The sequence below is a fragment of the Stegodyphus dumicola genome, chromosome 6 (genome assembly GCF_044657685.1).
Source record: "Stegodyphus dumicola isolate Sdum_Otavi_A_Nest chromosome 6, ASM4465768v1".
Lineage (NCBI taxonomy): Eukaryota > Metazoa > Arthropoda > Arachnida > Araneae > Eresidae > Stegodyphus > Stegodyphus dumicola.
In genome coordinates this window covers 101908234-101931438 of record NC_140773.1, presented here as the reverse complement: position 1 = coordinate 101931438, position 23205 = coordinate 101908234, and the positions used below count along the sequence as shown (strand labels likewise).

At 31.3% G+C, this 23205-nt stretch overlaps 1 protein-coding gene across 1 annotated transcript in view; it reads right to left on the bottom strand.

Annotated features, from left to right (window-relative positions):
* The window catches only part of mRpS11 (mitochondrial ribosomal protein S11), a 65046-nt gene that overhangs the window by 25305 nt on the left and 16536 nt on the right, over positions 1-23205 (bottom strand). The window contains exons 2-3 of the mRNA XM_035371088.2: positions 19761-19888; positions 2693-2718 (exon numbers count right to left, since the gene is read on the bottom strand). Of these exons, the coding sequence (XP_035226979.1) occupies positions 2693-2718; positions 19761-19888 (154 nt within the window). The remainder of the gene's footprint in view (positions 1-2692; positions 2719-19760; positions 19889-23205) is intronic.

The window sequence follows — 23205 nt, the reverse complement described above, 5'->3', positions numbered from 1 at the left end:
GAATTTGTTACTTCCATAACAATCATTCATCGCCTAAAATTGGACCGATGTTGAGAAAAAGTTTTAACCACTTGCGCTAAAAAGACGTGCCACGCACGTCAAGATGCTTTTGTCTCAAACAGTGCACAAAAATGAAAATAACGTGGTGCACACGTCACCTAACAACATGATTGTTTATTTCTCGAGTTAGAGCTCTGAATTGTACTCGCAGACACGAAGCAGCGTAAATGAGACACTTTACCGCTTGTTACATTGCAGAGTACGGCACCACAATCATGAAGTAGCAAGTAGCGCGAGTGGTTAATGGAAATAAGTCAGACAAAAAATAAGGCAGTTCCATGGATAATTCAAATTTACTGATCAACTAAATGATATGATATACTTTACTAAATGCATCAGAATTCCTTTACCACAGGTTTTTTAAGGAACTTTTTTATTTAACAGTACCTCACATGTATTTTTAAGCACTTAGTTTTTTACATTTTATAAGCAAATATTGGTTACTAAATATTAGTGAAATGAATTTATTCTTCTTCACAGATACTACCAATAAAAAAAACTATACAGGATCTTTTTTGAAATTAAAAGGAACTCGCACAAGTATTTGAAACTGAATGAACAGTTTATATTTAACCACTTGCGCTATGACTAAACTTCACTGTTGCGGTGCCGTGCGCCACAATATAACAAGTGGTAAACTGTCTCATTTACAGCGCTCTGCGTCTGCAAGTGCAATCCAGAGCTGTAACTCGAGAAATAAACAATCTCGTTGTTAGGCGACGTGTGCACCACGTTATTTTCATTTTTGCAATAAATGCCTATCGACGTGGTGTTCACACCACTCACAGTTTGAGACAAAAGCATCTCGACGTGTGTGGCACATCTTTTTAGCGCAAGTGGTTAAAAGAAACATGAATATAATGGGACATCCAATATTTCGTTGTATATCCTTTAGATAAAATTACACTTTTCATCCACTTTGGGCATGGATTCAACTAATGTTTTTATATAAGCATGTCCCACTCCTCTGTAAGAAAAGTAGAATTAAAAAAATATCAAGTTTCCATATTCTTTTTCCCAACTTGAGCGACACATGATTTATAACTTTAAAAGCCAGGAAAATGTGGAAATTTGATAATTTCAAGACAGCTCTACACTAGACACAAGTGAACATTTAGAGCTGTTTGTTTAGGATCTTTATCCTGATAGAACTTTATTCTATACTTCAATAGTATAACTGTATTCAAAGTTTTCTTGAAGATGCTTTCAGATTTTTATACAGAACAGCTATATCAATATGTATTTAAGTGGAATTTTCCATCTCAGAAGCAACAAAACAGTTCCAAACTGTTATGTCTCTATTCCTGTGCTTAACAGCGGGAAATAGCTTTTTAAAATTCTTTACTCGGCTTGTCACATAGTAATTTGCTTATCGGATCCAAATCTGATTCATTTGCAAATATTATGTTCTAACATGTACCACACATTCTGAGAATGGCAGTTTTTTTTTTTTTTTTTGATGAAGAATCTCCTTCTTGCTAATCGCTCTGTTTATCCAACCACATACCTCAATGATTCTTTTGACAGTATTGCAAACTGTTCTTCTGAATCCACTGTAAGTTTTTTGCCCTCTTATTTTTCAATCTTGCGTGACTTTTTGTAGGATGCAGTTAACGAGCTATTTCCATTGTTTAATGACATCAAAGATACTCGAATTCTGCATAATTTTGAGTATTCTGAATATTTTTTAAAAATGAATAATAAAATTTCTAACAGAATTTGCCATTAATTTATCATGCACTGCCATGTTCACTTCAGATACGGAACAGTTAATATATTTTGCTAAACGAGTAAAAACTTCTAAATGCAGATAATAATTCTCATGTAGTTTCATATAAACAATAAATTGTGATTAATTAGAAACTGTGTTCTAAAACTTTAATAACATTTTTGAGAGTATGAATTATTTTGAGAGTTACTGATCAACATTTTTAACTAAATTATTTTATTACAAGAATTTCTGACAATATTTCGCAAAAAATTGAAGTTTATGTTTCAATATTTAGTACAAGACCTATGAAAATAAATTTCAACAATACAAGTGTCCTAAAATAAATGTAAGCCACTGTATATATTTTATGCATTCATAGCTCCAAAAAATGATGTAATTTTAACATCATGACCAATCACATTAAACTTCTAACGACTGCATTTTCAAGACTTCTAACGACTTCTAAGACTTCTAACGACTGCATTTTCAAGAAACACTGGAAAAAACTGCACATTTGTTCAATTCAAGAAAACTGCTTAAAAATAAGTGCATGAACAATATATGTAGTTATTTTTAATTTTTTGGAATTTTTTTAGCTTGAAATCAAGAAAATATGTAAAAGAAGAAATAAAAAATTTCCCGGTTATAAGAAATGAATTGTTTCTAATTTTTTTGGCGAAGTTCTTTTGAACAACTCCAGCCTGGAAATTTCACAAGCACGAGAAATAAAGGGCAAAACCTCACCACATAATTAGAACAAGAAGGAAGAGGTTAAAAAGGAAGAAAATATACCCACCCAGTTTATTAAAATTTTGTGAATTTTTACAATTAATTTCAAGTTTATAAAAAAGAAATTTTCTTAAGATGCATAAAATCATGTTAATAAGAAAATGTTTTAAAATAGAAATTGATATTACTTACACATGATCGTGTTGCTACAGGAACATCTGGAAAAGAATTTTTATATAAGAAACATAAAGCAAACTGAAATTACCATTTTTAACAATCATGGTCTCAAAAATGAATTCCTAGAGCACATCAACATCATGAAGCACATTCACAATTTCTGTTCCCAAAAAGCTTTTTACCAAGGTTTCAACTCATTAGCAAATCAACACTAAAACAGAAAAACATAAATCAACACCACCCAAGTACAAAATATAAAACGTGTATAATATATTAGATATTTAAAAGACAAATGTAAATAGACGCAATTGCTAATTAAATATCTTTTACAACACCACCCAAGTACAAAATATAAAACGTGTATAATATATTAAATATTTAAAAGACAAATGTAAATAGATGCAATTGCTAATTAAATATCTTTTATGTTATTTATTATTACTGTTCATTACTATCTGTCAGCATATATGCTTCGCTTTTTACAAATGATGACTAGTGCATATGTTTGGTAAGGTTAAGAATAGACTTGCATTTTGGTATTCAGCTTGAGAATGAATAGTACAGTACAAAGTCTGTAATCTGGACTCGTCAGGACTTTGGTGATTCTGGATTATAGATCATCAATTTAAATCTGGTTAAGATGGCATGCAGAATTAAAAATATGAAACCGTATTTTATGAAATAAAGAGCAATTATGATCTAAAGGGTATCAAAATTTACCTCCCCCCAAACTTAATTTTATTTGTTTACTTTATCAAACATTTCTTTCAAATAAGTCGTTTAAGTTGCTTAGTCTTTTGTGCTAAACGGGCATGCGTAAACGTTAAACGCGTAATGCGTTTGTGGCTTTGAGGTCCGGATTATAGATCATTCCGGATAATGGACGTCCGGATTGCAGACTTTTTACTGTAGTATGTAGAACACTGAATAAGAGAAATTGCATATCAATGCAACCAACGTACTAGAAGTCACCAAATTTTCAAAATATGCCAAATTACCATGCTTGTAACAAGTCTACAGCTTTAACAAGAAACATAACATCACCATTATTATAAACACTCTTTTCACTATATTCAAAAGGCTTCTATAGAAAAAAGTTGTCTTTTGCTTTAAACTTAGGGTTAAAATATATACTTACAAGTTACATTACCTTAAAATGGCAAAGCTACGAGGGCTATGGGTCTAATACTAGGAGACTTGCTTGTTAGTTTTTACCGACCAATATTTAAGGAAAATATCGAATTAAAGCATAAAATATAATGTAATAATATGTATGTATGCAATAAACATTTAGCAATAATATGCCAAGTTTTTTCGTCTGTAAAAATCATCGAATTGCACCAAGGACGATGCATTAACAGGTTAAGTATCCAAATGAGAACCGGACTCATTATTGAAATTTTACTCTTCCAGTCTTACACAATACAACGTGATGACCAAAAATACAGATATTTTTCTGTTAACAGGATGCTAGTTGGCAAATAAGGTAGCCTGCTTATATAACACACTCTTTAATTCTGCAATGGCACAACAACAACAAAAAAAAGGGGGGGACATGTTTAAGATTTTAAATTATGCCTAAAGGCACGCTTTGTTACCTTTATTTATTAAATATCATGTTCTTTGCATTTAACCATAAAATTTAGTTCAATAGCAATGATGCAAAATAATTTTGAAATGAGCATATCTTTAGAATTTCCGATACACAGTTCGATGTGCTGGAAATAAAAAGCTCCCCCCCCCCATTGCTCACTTTCAAATTGTTGAGTTTGTTACTCAAAAATTTGTTAGTTTTACAAAATATGAAACCGATAATAAAACAAATTGAAAATTTGGGATTTCAGATACCCATATTTGCAGTAGGATTACGTCATTCAAAATTGGATGGCTCTAGATACCGTTGTTTTATCAGAATGTGAGAAATATACATACATTTATGCAGATTTTTCATTATTTCATTTCTTAAAATATTATGCAGAATCTACCATTTTATGGCAACAGTTTGAAAATAGAAATGATATTTATAGGAATCCAATGCAAAATGCCAAAACGAAAGTAATAGTTCAAGACTCAAATCCCTTCGGACTGCAGGGGATTTAAAAAAAAAAAAAAAAAAAAACTGGAAGAATGAATATCAATTCAGGAATCATTTTATTCTATACTTTCAGTTGTTGAAGCAGATGGAGTGGCAGCAGCTGGATATGCACACCTACCAGTTAAGTATAAATTCAATGTTACTGTCCTTCATAGAGGATGCGCTATGCCCCCCAAAAATATATATATATCTATATACATACAAACACACACACACACATATATATATATATATATATACATACATACATATATATATATATATACACACACACCAGCAACTGCACTGGCTGTTGCTACCTGACAGTTTTATGCCTCTCATATAATCTGAAACAAATCTGGCAAAATCCGTTCTGTTTTTTTAATAGAATACTTCCTTTTTTATGAAGATTTACATATAATCAGTGTTGCTGCTTTCTAGTTAGATTTCATGGGAGTGCTTACGTTTGACACTGAGTGGCATCATATTAACAGGAAAGTAAACCTTGCTCCCTCAAAAAAACTGAAAGCTTTTAGATTTTCTATTACGCCCAAAGAAGCTTTCTTTTTAGCGTTTTGTCATATTCTTCGCACTTACACCATAAAATTCAATTCAACAGCAATATCACAAAATATTTAAAAGAGCATATCTTTAAACTCTACGATACACAGTCTCGCATGCTGGAGATATTTTTTCGTACAGTGTTGCCTTTGCTTGCTTTGAAATCTTATTAGAGGTTCTTAATCAAAACTCATAAATGCTTTACAAAATATGAAACAAATTCCGAATTTGGGGTTCCAACTGCCCATATTCGGGTGGAGATGTACATTATTCAAAATTGGATGGCTCTAGGTACTATTGTTTTATTACAATGCGAGAAACATGCATACATTTATGCAGCTTCTTCATTATTTAATTCCTTTAAGTATAATACGAGGTCCTAATATGTGAAGCAACAATTTAAAAAGAGATTCAATGTTTATAATGAATCAATGCAAAATGCCAAAACGAGATTGATAGCCTTTCTGGACTAACACCCTTTGGGGTAAAAAGGGGGAGGATAGTTCTATATCTCCTGATCTACTGACAGATTGTTGGAATTTAACATGCGTTTCCCCATGTCTCGAAAGTGCAACTTAGGATATATATTACATTTTTCTAACATAACATATTTTGACATAAAATTAAATTTCTTTAAAATAACATACCACTTTTTCCATATTTTGATTCCACAACTTAAATTATGCATAGATATTAAATTTTGTAATTTCTAGTTAGGAATTAAAAAATTTATCTCTGCACGTTTCCCCCCCCCCCACTTTTGTGCCATGAATAAATCAATTGGCAAAATTCTTAATTTATACCAACCTATTTTTCTTTCTCTTTTTTCATTGTACACGAGCAGGGAAAGGTCATTCATACTTTCAAATAATTTTAACAAAGTGTGCAAATCACATTTGGTGTTATTAATGCTTATAACAAATATGTCAAATTTCAAAATGCACCAATATGCAAATTCACATATACCGTGGTGGCCAAAATTGTGAACACTTTTGGAAATTTTTATGTTTTTGATATTTGTATGCTTATAAAAAACGTTACGTTTCACAAAATGCAAACTTGTATATATCATTTTAAAGAGAATTTATTACTGAATTCAATACATAACACAAAATTCAATTATTTGCAATACAAAAAAAGTTAAACGATAATAGTTATCGATATACATTAGATAGTAATGATTGCACTGAGTTATCAGTACTTAGTAGGGTACCTTTTATTTTTGATTACAGCTTCACATCGACGTTTCATTGAGCTGACAAGTTTTAAGCTCTTCTTTCGTTATTACATGATGCCAGGAAACAATTATAGCCTCAATTAGTTCCCTTTTATTTGATGGCCGCCTCATTCGGACAAGAGTTTTCAAACGGTGCCACAAATTTTCGATAAGATCGAGGTCAGGACTGTTTCCTGGCCATGACAACAATTTAATGCTCTTTGTACGAAACCACTCTTTAGATATTTTGGCCGTGTGGCAAGGAGCAGAATCCTGCCGAAAAATAAACGAAGCATTGTTGGGAAAGAGATCTCTGATGGAAGGTAGAAGTTTTGGTTCTAGAATAGTGTCAATGTATTTTCTGGCATTCAGTGTCCCATCGATGACATGAAGGCGACCAATACCATCTGCTGACATGCATGACAAAATCATAACACTAACTGGGTTCTTCACAGTTGCTTGAATGCAGTCAGGATGTAGCTCTTCTCCTATTCTACGCCTTACATATTTTCACCCTTCACTATCGAATAACAATATCTTAGTTTCATCACTCCATATAACTTGTGACTGATCATCTGTCCAATTAATGTGTTTCTTTGCCCACTGTAGTCTTTTTTTTTTTTTCATTGCTGAAAATTAAGATATGGCTTTTTTCGTGGAATTCTACCTCTCAGTCCAACATCTGTTAATCTTCTTCTGATTGTTCTTGAACTGACAGAAACACCAGCATCATTCAGATCACTTCTGATGGCCGCTGATGACATTTTTCTATCTTGGAGACATAGTCCTTTTATTCTTCTGTCATCAATAGATGTGGTGCACCTTTTTCGGCCTTTTCTTTCTTTGTTTTTTATTGAATTTGTCTCCTGATATCGTAAACAAAAATTTCGGAATCCAGATGTAGTCACTGAACCACCCACCTGTCCTGCAATTTCAGCATAGGAAAGAGCACTTTCTCGTAACACAATAATATTACATCTCTTTCTAGGTGTCCAATCTACTCTTTTATTTGATGTCATTGCTTCTTGACTAAATATTAAAATTTTTTACAAAAATTCCTACTTGTAATTGCAGTGTATAAGAAACAAGTCCTCCTTCTACAGAACAAAGCAAAATAACGAATTGTTTCAAGTGTAAACATGATGTCAGCTTCTACTGGCAGTTACTAACATTTGATTGGTTCTCAGAACAAGAACAGTGATTGGCCAGGAAAGCTCGACATTACAAACCACTTCATAACTGTGTTTTTTTATTTATATTAAAGTTCATATAACTTTTTTGTATTGCAAATAATTGAATTTTGTGATTTGCATTGAATTCAGTAATAAATTGTCTTTAAAATGATATATACAAGTTTGCATTTTGCGAAACGTAACATTTTCTATACGCATACAACGTAACAAACATACAAAGTTCAAAAACATAAAAATTTCCAAAAGTGTCCACAGTTTTGGCCACCACTGTATCTTAAGAAATTCTGAATAAAAACTCTATTTTTTTTTGCAGGTATGCTTTTAAATATATCTACTTTATGATGTAAAAATTTTATAGGTTATAAATTATAAAAATTAATTAAAAATAAAAATTTTTTAATTAAATAAAAAAAGGGCAAATTTTATTTGGATTGAACCTAAATTTCATCTTGTGAAAGGAAGAATCGAATAAGTTCAATAAAAAGATATTAATAAATATTAACCAAATTGAAATAACATGGAGGAGTGAAAATTCTGAGAGCTAATTTTTTAAAACTATTTTTTTGAACTATACTATTTTAATTTAAATTTTGTGATTTTATAACAAAACTTGGCACTTTCACAGAATTTGAGTTGTAGAATAGAAATATGGGAAAAAATTGGTATGTTAATTTTCAGAAAAAGTCCAATTGGCATCAAACTACCCGTGTTAGAACAATGTTATATATAAATCTAATATATGTTCCAAGTCAATCTATTGAGACATGGAAAATGTTAGTTAAATTTGATAAAAAGTTAAATTTTGACAATCGGTCCAGTAGAACGGGAAATATAGAACTGTCACCCCCTTTTTCGGTACAAGGTTTACCATAATCTTTATATAATAGGAAATTTAAGATTTAGACATAACCGGATCTAACTATAAAGAAGAAGAAATGATCCATAATTTTATCTATGTGAAAATGTTTTAAAATGCCAGAAGAAACGATCCATAAATTTATCTGCGTGAAAACGTTTCAAAATGCCTCATTGCCAAACTTGAAATCTTATAAAAAAAAATCTATGCTGAGCAGCCAAACCAAGTCCAAACAGCCTTTAATTCACTTTATAATGAACGATTCTGGTTACTAAACTATATGTAGTACAATTCCAATGTAAAATACATACATAGATGATATTATAACTTTCAATAATAATTCTACTTTTGAGAAATTCAAAATTTACCCAAATAGTTTAACACTTAATAAAGCGAATACGAATCAAGATACTATTGAATTCCTAGACCTGCAAATTATTAAACACAACAAAATTAAATTATTTGATAAAAGAAGGAATTTCCATTTTCCTACTATTAAACTAATTAATTGGAACTCTAATATCTCTAGAAATGTAATAGAAAACACGTTTCATAGCCAAATTATCAGAATAAAAAATATATGTACTGAAAATGACGATTTAAAGGAAGAAATCATAAAACTAATTAATGTACAAGTTGATAACCAAGTACCACCAAAATTTATTAATTTATATATTAAAAAGGCAGGCCTTGACTTTATAATTTTTTGGCTCTTTTGGATATGATAACATTACCTTAAACCTTAACTGGAGGATATAAGAGTAGAGAAATTATTGTAAATTTTGTAAATATGTATATTTAATCAATACTGCATTCTTTCCTTTTACTAATAAAGGACCAACTCTTTTCAAAAGTCTCAATTATAGCCCGAATTGAGTGAAGATTTTAATCTCCTTCTTCTAATTTCCCATACTTTAGCCAGTATTTAGTTAAGTTTTGATATACCAATTAAATCAAGTTCATTAAACTTTTAATATTTTCTTTCATCAAATTTAAGTTTTATTTAACTTCCTAAAGGAATTTTTGAGAAATTTCTGGGAATTTTTAGAGGTTTTTTAAGGACTTCATTTCAAAAAAATTTTGGGAAATTTTACATTAAAACTTTAATATTAAAACATTTCAGTTTTTCTTAATTACTTTAATTTTTTGCAATTTTCACACAAAATATCTTTCACTTAATTTTTTAACAATTTTCACAATTTTTCAACAGAACACACATTTCAAATTACAAAAAGTTTACATTTTTTTCACATACCACTTCACTTTAATTTCCTTCAAGCAAACATACATCTCTTGATTGGCTCAGTTACTTAACTCCCTAAATAATTGATATTACTACCTTTAGGATTTTTAATTTAATTAAATTAATATTAACATTTACAAAAAAATTTTTACTATAACAAAGATAGCAGCTTGACACTCAACTTTACCTACATAAGCGCCATTTATAAAATTTGAAGAACACACTTACTTCTCTTACACAACACTTTTACAGACCCCCAACACTCATATAGCAGGTAAGTTAGAATTAAAACTTACTATTTACTTGCTTTAAGTATTTTTTTAAAAATTTTTTATGTAGTATCTAAGTATTTTCTAAATATGAAATTATATTTTAAAATATATATTTATTTTAAAAATTGTGAATTAGTTCTTTTTGTTTTTTATTTCTTATTGGTTTATATGGATTATGTATAGTTCTTTTATAGTTTCTTTTTATTGATATGCATATTCGTGTAGGGGAAGTTTCTGTAGACAAGGATTTCTAAAATACATTGGTTTCTAGATTTTTTTATTATTTCATAAAAATTAATTTAAAAAAAATTAATTTTTAAGAAAAAGTTTAATTCTTGACTTTACTTGCTTGTTTCTCAAAAGACCTAATTAGTATTTTCCTTTTTGAACTTTAATTCTTAAATGTTAATTTCTAAGGGTACCACTTTATTGGAATTACTTTTGGTTTTGACTTTTACCCTTGCCTGCATGAATGACGAAACACGAATTGAATGATTGGAGAGTTAGGTTTGGAGGCAACTTCCCCTTGATAAGTCTCTCTCCTGCCTGCTCAACAGTCATTCACTTATGCATTTTTTAAAAAATTGTTTGAATTAATTTTAATTTGCTAAATTATTGAATTTATTTTTATGGATTGTTTTTGCACTTGATTTGCTTATACTTCTGAATTTAAATGATATTGTAGATTAGTTCGAGAATTAAATCTTTTACGTGTTTGCACATTTTTTTAAAAAATTATTTTAAATTATTTGGGCTTTTTTCCTTTTTTTAGAATTTAAATTTGCTTTTTTACTTTTACACATATTTGTTAAGAATTTAAATTTGTTTAAATTTATATTTCATTCCTTGCAGCAATGGCGCAAAGAATATTTAATTAAATATTTATTTAAATTTAATTTTTTTTTAAAAATTAAACTCAATTTATTCTTATGAAACAATTTAGCATTTAATTAGATATTCTAAGTGAGGATATCCAAAGCTGTGAAGCTTTATTTATCACTTTTAAATATGATGAAAATAAATTTAATAAATAATGTACGTAATTTTGTATGGATTAACAAATTGCACCATTTATTGAAGTAAAATAAAATTAATACAAATATTAACATATTGAACACAGAATCTTCATATGTATAAAAACCTAGAAGTGCCTTTAGTAGATCAAGATAACTCAAATCTTATAAAATTTAATACGATTCAAATGAAATAAAATTTAATAAGATAAATAAAATATGAAAAAATTCTGATGAAATAAATTTTAATAAGGAAAATTATTCTGAAAATCACTAGAAGTTGGGAAATGGAATTAGCCTAATTTAAGGTTCATTAATGCATCTTGTATAGTAAAAGGTAAAAATTAAACCTTGGAGACCTGATTAAAAAAGGCGTTAGTCTCCTTAGTAAAACAAAGAGAGCTGGTATCTATGTAGTAAACCACCATATCAAATGAACTTGCAACGTATACAGTCAAAAATTGTTAATACGGACTCGTCGGGACTTCGGCGATTCCGGATTATCGATCATCAGTTTAAATCTGGTAAGATGGCATGCAGAAATTATAAAATTAAAAATATGAAACCGTAATTTATGAAATTAAGAGCAATTATGATCTAAAGGGTATCAAAATTTACAAAAGAAAAAGCTAAATATTTATTTGTTTACTTTATTAAACATTTCTTTCAACGTAAGTTGTTTAAGTTGCTTCGTTTCATGTGATAATACTTTCTCTTTAATTCTATTAAACAGACATAATTTCTTGTTTAGTTACAAAGTCCTATAATTGCTGTGTCGAGAATACCGACTAATTTGTCAATCGAAATTTTTTCATTTTCAATATCTCTGTGTCACTTTCTTTACTATCGGAAGCGTATTATAATGACGAGGAACTTGATTTAAATCATATTAAAGACCGAGTACATTGGGATGAAATACTACATTTAGTAAAGAATTATAAGCCAAATAAAATAAAAACATCTGCTCTGAAGATAAGGATAGTGCTGACAGATCAACTTCCAATTCATTACGCTGCGTTGTTTCCCTCCCTCCGCAGAGCACCGTGAAATTGATAAACATATTTCGGAATGATTAGATAATCAAAGGATATGCCTTTATCTATTTTTTGCAGCAATTCCACTTTCTGTTAGACTTTGAAACATACTTTCGCTTTGTAGATCCTTTATATATTAGTAAATATATATTGGAAATTCTATTTGACATAACCGAAAGTTCAAGCTTACTTTTATAAAATTGCTCTAACAGTCTGCAAAAAATAATAAGCCGGATCCAATTTGAAGAGTAAGGAACAACGCAATCTGCAACATTAAATGAATTAGATAATTTTAGCTTAGCTTATACCGTCCGTTATACACGAAACGCGCATGTGTAAATGTATTATGCGCATGCGCACACGGATATTCGCAGCCGTAAAGGTCTTATGCGCATGCGTGAACGCTACGCTTGCGCAGAAAGTTTTTATCTTTGAGGTCCGGATTATAGATCATTCCGGATTATGGGTGTCCAAATTAACGACTTTTGACCGTATAGTTTTTTTTTTTTTTTTTTTTTTTAATATTCAGTGGCAGAATGTAATATAATAAATACTGATGTTTTTTGCTAAATAAGAGCACCCATTTTATTAACCAATAGGAAGGGAAATCTGAAAGGGTTCGTATTTTAATGGCTGCTCTAAAAGGCTCTTTTCAAAGTAAATATGGTTCATCAGTAGACATTACAGATGGCACAAGTGGAATAATGAGACATTTTATAGGCTACTAGAAGAATAACTTGCATTTTCTGGAACATTTAAAAAGGCAGGCGAAGGCTGGCAGTGTAGCGGCTAGTAGTTAATATAGTTAAGCTAACCGTAATTACAACATGAAAATTGAAAATCTGATCCTCACCTCTTAAGTAGAGCTATCACCAGAGCCAAAGGCTAAATTAAAGCTAATTGCAAAAGAAGCTCAACACTAAAGAACATCTTAATTAAATAAAAATTTAAATAACCTAGTTTGTAATTTTGGAGTCTCCTGACTTGAAGATGTGTTGGGCTCACCAACATCTTTATTGAAATTATATATAATATAAACATAAATCCAGTTACATTTTAAATATTGCAATTCTTGAAAATATTTTGTTATTATACGTTCACATCTTTCATGAATACAATATATTTATAATCAAAGATCGAAAATACAAAATATAGTTAATAAATATTTACAGATAATATTTGAATTAAATTACAAAATTGCTACTCTATGAGAATTAAAATTGCCTTTAAAAGATTATAACAAGTTGGAGTATTAACACATAATACTGGATCAAACATACAATATATTTTTTATTAAGATAAATGTATTCCATAAACTTTGATAAAAATAATCATCCCTTGTCATTAAGTAAAAGTTTGCCAAGGAGATCTACGGATAAGTCATGATGAAATAGTTCGCTTCGTTTGGAGGAAACGCTTGGACATTCTTTAATCGTGTGGATAGCATCAGCTGTTTCTTGTCCACACTGACACTTGCACGTTGTCTCTTTCAACTTGAACCTGTTAATATAAGCAGGGAATGCTCCACGGTTAGCCAGTATCTGATTAATGAAGTCACAAAAGTGCCTTTTCTCTGTTACACTTGGAAGGTCTGCCGGTCTCTTCATCCTGCCATTTCCCTGTTTTCCAATGAATCCTTGGTGTCCACGTATCCAATGAAGTTTTGTTTTAGTAAATGAAAGTAATTTCTTAATTTCAACAATGCTTTTATTATAGATGTCAAATTTTTCAACTGATTTAAGAACAGCTTGACTATCTGAGTAGATATGACATGATTGCTAGTGCATCTTAAGCCACAACAGTGCTGATTTTAAAGCTTGCGATTCTGCTTGATACACTGAGCAGTTTTTATCCAGTTGAAACATAACTGCTCTTGAAATTCACCATGCCAAAAAGTGCAAAAGCCAGCTCCTGCACCCTCATCATTCTTTGGTCTGTATATATTTCCAGTCCCATATTAGTTGGCGTTTTATTATCCCATGCAAAAGTTTTTATTTGCGTCGGATGGGAGTGCCATTTCTGAGCCTGAAATTCAATTTCATCCTTTGGAATTTCTACGTCATCAAATTTGAAATCAGTCCATCCTCATTTGGTGCTCTGGATGCCACTTTTATGATCGAGTTTTATGTTTAAAGGAAGTAATCCTGCAATAACTTGAAGAGACGAAGTTGGGGTTATTTTGTAACTTTTAGTCATTGCTAATAAAGCTATTCACAGAATGGAGTTCGTTTTGTTCAATTTGACTGTAGAACGGTGCCACCATGCGGGACACGAACAGACTACTGCTCTTTCAATTACTCTTTTATAAAGTTCTTTCAGTACAGGTTTGGGAAGAATAGGCATCCTTTAAAAGGTTGTTGAGTATTTTCCAGACCTTAGATTTGATATAATCCAAGTGAGGTAACCAAGTAAGACATTCATCTATTATAACTCCTAAATATTTTATATTCTTAAGTCTTTTAATCGTTTTGTTATCCATTTTAATTGTAGGGGCTGAATAAGCCACTCCATGCTTCTTTATTGACACGAACATTGAACTGGATTTTTCTGGTAAGAATTGTAGTTTGCATTGTTTAGCCCTGTCCAAAAGTTTTTGTAATGCTATTTTCGGCCACGTTTGTATCTGCATATGAGTTGAGCTTAGCCTGTAATCACTAGTAGGACATTATCAGCATAAGCTTGAAGATAAAGACATCACAATAATCAATTTGTAGTGCAGTATTCATTACAATGTTCCAAAAAAGTGGTCCAGAGTTGGAACCTTGAACGCAGACTTTTTCCTGATTTTGGGACTTGTCATTGGTATATGAGTTATTAGATTCGAATGAAATTTTTTCAAAAAAAGAAATTGCATCAATTCGAAAATTCTCTTGCATTATATCAGCATTGTTGCCATTCAGAAAAATGAGGGTGATAATTCTGTGCAGTTTTTAAATTGAAGATTTCTCTTGGATACTGGACTTGTGTCGAGAGAAGGCAAGAGGAAGTTGGTTTATTTATTAGGATAATCAATATTTCTATTAAGGGATATTGCTTATTTCATCGTAATTTTTTATATGCAATACATTTTCATAGACTTTCTTTTGTTACTTTTCCATTTTGCTGACGCAAGCGATAAAGTCGCCAGTAATGTGACAACCGATACCAAACGAAATATACTCCACCAGTAAGCTTTAACTTTTACATTTTCAAAACAAGTCGCAGCCATTTCTTATCAGATTGATTGTTTCTTTCAATACTGGTGCACACAATTACATAAAAAATATTACCAGATAGTGCCATTTTATGCCCTAATGCCATCCGCGGGCGGTAATTAAGTCAATTAGGATGCAATCACACCGCTCATCCAACGGCAAAAATATAAAAAAGGCAAAGTCAAGAGTTAAATTCATCAGTTCTAATGAGAATGCACTAGCGAAGTTAAGCACTGCGATTTTAATTTCTGAGTAAGCTATTTGTACGAATTGAAATACTTCTTGCATTTAAACTTGTATTCGAAATTAAGATTTAACTTGAAATTAATGTAGATAATTACTGAATTAAGAGTTTTGTAGCATAGTTTAAGAGATCACTTGATATTAACCGGCAAATCAGGATGTTGTACGATGAAAACATAGTAAATTATTAAATTAATGGCTTTTTACCAATTTATTGTCTTTATTTATTGGCTTTTTTACAAAATTTTAAACTACATTAAAATATTTATACCTTCGAAATAAAAAATTCTTAGAACTAACATTTGCCAACACTTTTTATGTGTATGCTGTGTGTTTTCGCCAATAAAGTTTACTTGGCAAGATTTGCCCAGTGAAACGCAAAAGTACCTTAAAAAAAAAAAATAATAAAAATTAAATTGCTCTGCAAAGTACAATTCTGCGCAGTTTTTAAATTTGTGCATATAATTGCACTAAAATCATCTATGCACAAAATTTATTACATACGATTTGGGGTGATGGCAAGCCGTATCCCGTTTTTTATTACACCACTTAGCTGAATCCCACATTCTTTCTATATTTTGGATGTGAACACCTGTTGTTAGTTCTACAAAACTGTACTTATGGTTGGTTAACAATAAAGTGATTGCAACGAGCTTCTTCAGGTTGTTCCATTTAGCAGTTTTAACAGATCATTGATCTATCTTGTATATGTCATTATGGAACCAACTTCCAATATGGATGATCTTTTTTGATTTGTAACACTGCAACTCCGAAGAGTTTTGTTGCAACGCAGTTTCATGGTATGGCCAATTTCACATATTCGTTTTCAGACAAAAGACCTCTTTCTTGAAAAATAATACGGCACCCACCACTTTATTTGGTATATTAATGATTGTTGACCGTATATTCACAAAAAGCAAGTTTTCGAAAAGCTTAGCAAAATTGAAACGAAGCTAATATAAGAACAAGTTGCGAGTATAAAAATGTGAGACAGTGTTACATAAGGCAAGGTTTGTGTGACATCTCGGGTAATTGGATTCAATCTCAAGGACCACTATATTAAGGAACTACAGTCAAAAGTCGTTAATTCGGACACCCATAATTCGGAATGATCTATAATCCGGACATCAAAACTAAAAACTTTCTGCGCATGCGCCGCGTTGACACATGCGCAGAGGCGTTCACGCGTGCGCGTAAGACCTTTTAGGACTGCGCATATGAGTGTGCGCAAGTGCAGAATACGTTTTCGCGCGCGCATTTTATGTATAATGGACGTATAAGCTAAATAATTATCTATTTCAGTTAATGTTGATGATTGCGTTGTTCCTTAATTTTCGAATTGCATCCGGCTTATTATTTTTTGCAGACTGTAAGAGCAATTTTATAAAAGTAAGCTTAAACTTTCGATTATATCAAATAGAATTTCGGATATATATTTGTTAATATGTAAAGGATCTAAAGCGAAAGTATGTTTTGAAATCCGAAATCTGTTTATCAATTTCACACTGGTGGTGCGGGCGCGTAATGAATTGGAAGTTGATTTGTCAGCACTATCCTTATCTTCAGCGCAGATGTTTTTATTTTATTTGGCTTATAATTTCTTACCAAATGTAGTATTTCATCTCGATATGCTTCGTCTTTGATATGATTTAAAACAAGTTCCTTGTCATTATAATTCGCTTCCGATAGCAAAGAAAAGTGACAGAGGTTATTGAAAACAAAAAAATTTCGATTGACAAATTAGTCGGTATTCTTGACACAGCAATTATAGGACTTGAACGGCGGAACTTTGTAACTGAACAAGAAATTATGTCTGTTTAATAGAATTAAAGAGAAAGTATTATCACATGAAACGAAGCAACTTAAACAACTTACATTGAAAGAAATGTTTAATAAAGTACACAAATAAATATTAAGCATTTTCTTTTTGCAAATTTTGATACCCTTTAGATCATAATTGTTCTTTATTTCATAAATTACGGTTTCATATTTTTAATTTTATAATTTCTGCATGCCATCTTACGAGATTTAAACTGATGATCTATAATCCGGAAAAATCGATAATCCGGAATCGCCGAAGTCCCGACGAGTCCGGATTAACGACTTTTGACTGTACCAGAATTTCTTGTGTTAACCCTCCGTGCACTATGACTGACTATCTGGTCATGAGATTTTTTGTCACTTGGTATATATATATTACCTTACAATTTCAGATATTTTGCTTGCTTTTATAATATCTTAATACATGTAAATTTATGAAAATAGAGACTAAAATAAGTAATATACAAGTTTGGGTAATAAAAGGCTGTTTAAATACAGCTCTTCATGACAGATTCAAAAACGCTCAGAGGGTTAATCACAAATAATTTTCTTTTGATCAAAATTTGCATTGAATCTTGATGGATTCCATTTACCTAAGGAAAAGATGCTATTTTCCCACACATATCACATATATTTTGAATAAGTTTCGGGGTACTAGAGCATTACTCAACCCCTTAATTGCCCGAAACTCCGCTCGATCTATGCCAAACAAATTTCATGTATTTAGATCCATGCTGCAACAAATTGTTACTTATGCCTGTTCCGTCTGGGATTATGTATGTAAAACCAATATGCTTAAAATCCAGCAATGCCAGAACATCACTTTAAGAAGAATTTCCAACAGTCTCTGGTTTTTCAGAAACGAGGCCATCCATAATGAATTAAACATTGATAGCATTTGCATTGCAAAAAAATTCTTCAATAACATCGGAAAAGTCAATAACAGTTCCATCCCTAGATTGAACTACAACTACACTGATGAAAACAAACAAACAAACAAACAAACAAAAAAAAAAAAAAAAAAAAAAAAAAAAAGACCTGGAGCAGTACTCCGACACTTAATTGTACCCTGCTATTTTTTTATTCGGGAGTCTTTGTCCCTTTTTTAAATTAATTTTTCTCATCGTTAATTTCACTTTTTAATACTATTTTTAGGTTCTGAGACGTGCATAAGTGTCACCATCTACATTTAACACCATCCACTACTTCTTTTCTCTACCATGCTTTAAAAAGTATTCTTTTATAATCCATTTTTTTCCCACAATAGTTATTTAGGCCAACTTATATTATCTCACCACATGATCCTTTTATCACCACACGTATTTTGTTTTAAATTTTACCAGTTATAACATTACGCTAAGTAAGATTTGTAATTTAGCCCTGCCCCTGACCAATGTCTGACGAGCAAGACTATGCACTCTCTTTCCAGGTCGACCATTGGACCACGTGACCCAATAGCTCCTTCCCAGCTCTTCAACTCATTCTACTTTCATTTGAGCGCCGGAAACTGTGACAGTAGCATGCGACATCTAAGATACGCCTTTCCCTACAGCATTGCCATATTTATTTTTTCTTGACATCTCCAGCTTATGATTCGACCGACTCCTAGAACTGTATATGTACAAGGCTCATTCATTGCTTATCACGAGAATGTTTTTTCTCACTAATGAACTACACTATGTTATGCCAGGAAAGCTATGCTTTTCCACACGGCGCTACACACAGGATGTGGCTTTTCCAGCCTAGGAGCCTATAGAAGAGCCTTCGTCTTCGAACGTATACATGATGACTGCCTTATGGAATATTACAAAGAAATTTCATATTTGTATGCATACATATTTTCAAGTTTCGCTCCAATAAATTATTGAAAATAACATTTATTAGAGTTCTATATCACATAACATTGAAAATATTTCATACATCATATCTATTCTGTCATTAAAAATACATTAACTTAACTATACCAGCATACTAGTATATTTTATATTATAGTATTAGCATTCTAGTATTTTACATTTCTCGTATTTTATTTCTAGGTATATATTTGATATGTTTATAATTTCACTTGAGCTGGCATGCAGAAATAGGAAATGTCATTAACTGCTGGAAAAAGAAATGTGACTATATTAGTAATTTACATTATTTAGTATCAGGATTTGTTTCCACAAAATAGCAAAAACTATTTAGAACAATCTGAAGTCTGGCCACCAAGCCTTATTTAGAGGTGATGTTACTAATGCATAGTAGTTAATCATGCCATGATGCTTAAAAATTAATTTCCATAAAAGAAGCAGAATACAGTTTAAAGCATATAAAAGTGACACATTCCCATAAAAATTTAGATTATGTTCAACGTACCTTACCTTTGTTATCAGCCAGCATAAATATTGTATTATTTTGTGAGACACGGATGTACACTGTGGGGATATCTGCAAATCTGATCCCATTAAATAGTCTATCATTTGTATTTTCATCAGGAAACTCGCATTTCCTATAAAAATAATAAAAAATATTTTAGATATTTTAAAGAATCACTATTTAGTTACACTGATAAATTATAAAGACCTGTAAAATAACAGCTCTGCATCTAATAACTTAAAAAAATCTAGCAGCAAACACCCAGTAGAAGGGATCAATCACTTAGTTATTAGTTGGCGCATACAAAATGTTCAGTTTAAGGCTACCTTGTTCAATTTCTGTTACACAATGCAGGTTTTCTGACTCTGAAATCTTTAGTTAAGTCCGACCTCTCCCGAAACATGAATGCTGATTCATCACTGAATACGATTTTCTGAAGAATTTCAGTTCCTGACAAACACTCTACCATTAGGTTTCATTTGCAGACAAAATTTAAAATTTCCATGCAGTCTGCTTCAACCTTTCAAGATCAATTGTATGGAACAGTTGACATAGAAATTTCTGTCTGAGACTGGCACGACGAATGGATTTATTGGGACTGGGCACACATAAGAATGCTAAGAAAACTTATGGATTACAGACTCTGGTCCGCCAGGACCTTCACGCAGCACATACCTAGACTATTCAAATTGTTTTAACAATCTTTTACTTGATTGTTCCATTGATGGAAGTTTATTAATTCATGTTGGAATTGCCGCTGAACTGTTTCCTTTTTAAATTTGGATTCCCATAATAAGAGAATACACGTTGCTTAAGCATGATTCAATTTTTTTTTGTCAACAATTAAGTCCCATGTTTTCATTCCCCCAAATCAGAAATTAAATTCCTTGAACTAAATATTATATAAGTTATTTCTTGAACTAAATATTATATAAGTTATTTCTAATTATTTCATAAAATAACGGTTCAATTTTATTTTGTTGCTTGATGATTACAGACAGGTTGTACTTTGAGGATGCTACGCCAAATGAAATGACACTTCTGACCCACTCCCATATTATAAAATTTTGTTAATTTACCGTAATTTCGCGCGTAGAGTCTGCGGACTATCCACCAGTGCGGATAATACGCTGGTTATTCACGGTTAAAATTGTTGAAATTAAAAAAACACGCTGTCGTGAACTGCCGATGATCAAATATAAAAAAAGCGCGAGATTCCAAGTATCCTTCGCACTGCATTAGCACAACTGCCAGGATGGGGAAAAGTAGTTGATGCGTCAGCTCGGTTTTTAGGAGCCATAGTAGCAAGTACCTGGAGTACGAAAAAAAAAAGCGTGATTCGTTTACTTATAGCGTGGTTTGGCAACACCGAGTGAGTGGGGTCAAAGGTCACATTTTATTACCACTCATCACGAAGATAGCACGTTGCACAGTATTTTGTCTTTCATCTTCGATAACGTTGATGAAACATCGCCGGAGATTTACTGCTGAGAGGTAGTTGAGAAAACTGAAAAAGATGGAAATAGAAAAGCGGGCCATTATTGGTTTAATCCTAGTATCCGGTGCACACGGGATTTGACTACTTTTGGCGACTTTATGATGAGCAGTGAAAACGGGACATATACGATGAGTAGTTAACGGGTCATTCAAAGAAAATATATAGTTAAATATAGTATATATACTATGCGTGTATAGTGTATATATATATAGACGTTCTTTGGATCATTTTTGGTGTTGGCGATAATTTTCAAAGTCGCGCCTAGGCTGCACCGTATACTAGGATTTTACTCCGTTATTTTGAAGTGGACAAGAAAGCGGTGAGAAATTTGCGCAAACAAAAGGATGTGTTTAAAAAGCATGGGAATATTGCCGTATTAAAAAAACGTAATTTCGGCCGTATAGTCCGCGGACTACCTGACAATTTAAAATTTTTTTTTTAATAGAAAATCGTGTCTGCGGACTATACGTGCGAAATTACGGTAATAACTTTTTTTCACGATTTTGAACAGTTTTAAAACTTAGCTTTCTTAAAAATGGAAAACAAAAAGTAAATTTCTACACAATTATATAAACTGAATACACTATTTGAAATGCAAAAATCTTAAATTAATTTAAGCCACTTGAATCTCATGTTACACAAAATAAATTCAACTTTTCTACTTGTATAAAAGAAAATGCATGTTTTTAAACACACCCCAGTTGTGTATTTTTACACCTGAAACTACACTAAATATTGCATTTGTCCTCTAGATTTACAGCACTAGGTTCTGAAAACAAAAAAAAAATAGTCACTATTTTCCCATCTAAAAGTCTACTGTATTGGTAAACAGTACTTCACAGATTATTTTTATTTAGTGTTTTCAATTTGTACCTGCATTTAATATCTGAAATGTATTTTGTGTAGATTCTTCAAAAAGCTACCTGGATGTGGCACATGTTCTCACACCAGAAAAACTTCCCAAGCATGTTGATTTCACTTTACTCCCAGTACATTGCTATGTGTTTGTTCTTTTATTGACAGATTGTAATGACAATATTACTATGTGTACTTACTATTCTTACTGAAAATTTTTTCTAACAAAAATATAGCAATAGTTACCAGTACATAGGTACTTTTTAATATTTATTCGGAATAGTTAAAAAAGGAGAAAAAAATGCAAGGAAATACATTTGGTACTTGGAATTTTTACCATTTACAAACAATGTTTTTTTTTTTTTTTTTTTTTTATTTATTTTTTTTATTTAACCATTTTCTCAAATTTCTACACAGTATACAGAGAGAATGCATTAAAAATCTCAGCTGCAATGATGCTGCTGCTCATCATGGTTATCGACTGAATGGATGTATTATATTTTAAATTATGTTATTTAGCTATACAGTCAAAAGTCGTTAATCCGGACTCGTCAGGACTTCGGCGATTCCGGATTATAGATCATCAATTTAAATTTGGTAAGATGGCATGCAGAAATTATAAACTTAAAAATATGAAACCATAATTTATGAAATAAAGAGCAATTATGATCTAAAGGGTATTAACATTTACAAAAAAGCTTAATATTTATTTGTTTACTTTATTAAACATTTCTTTCATGTAAGTTGTTTAAGTTGCTTCGTTTTATGCGATAAGACTTTCTCTTTAATTCTATAAACAGACAATTTCTTGTTCAGTTACAAATTTCCGCTGTTCAAGTCCTATAATTGTTGTGTCGAGAATACCGACTAATTTGTCAATCGAAATTTTTTCGTTTTCAATAACCTCTGTGTCACTTTCTTCACTAGAGGAATTTGATTTAAATCATATCAAAGACGGAGTACATCGAGATGAAATACTACATTTAGTAAGGAATTATACGCCAAATAAAATAAACACATCTGCCCTGAAGATAAGGATAGTGCTGACAGATCCAACTTCCAATTCATTATCCGCCACGGCGCCCCCCCCCCTGACG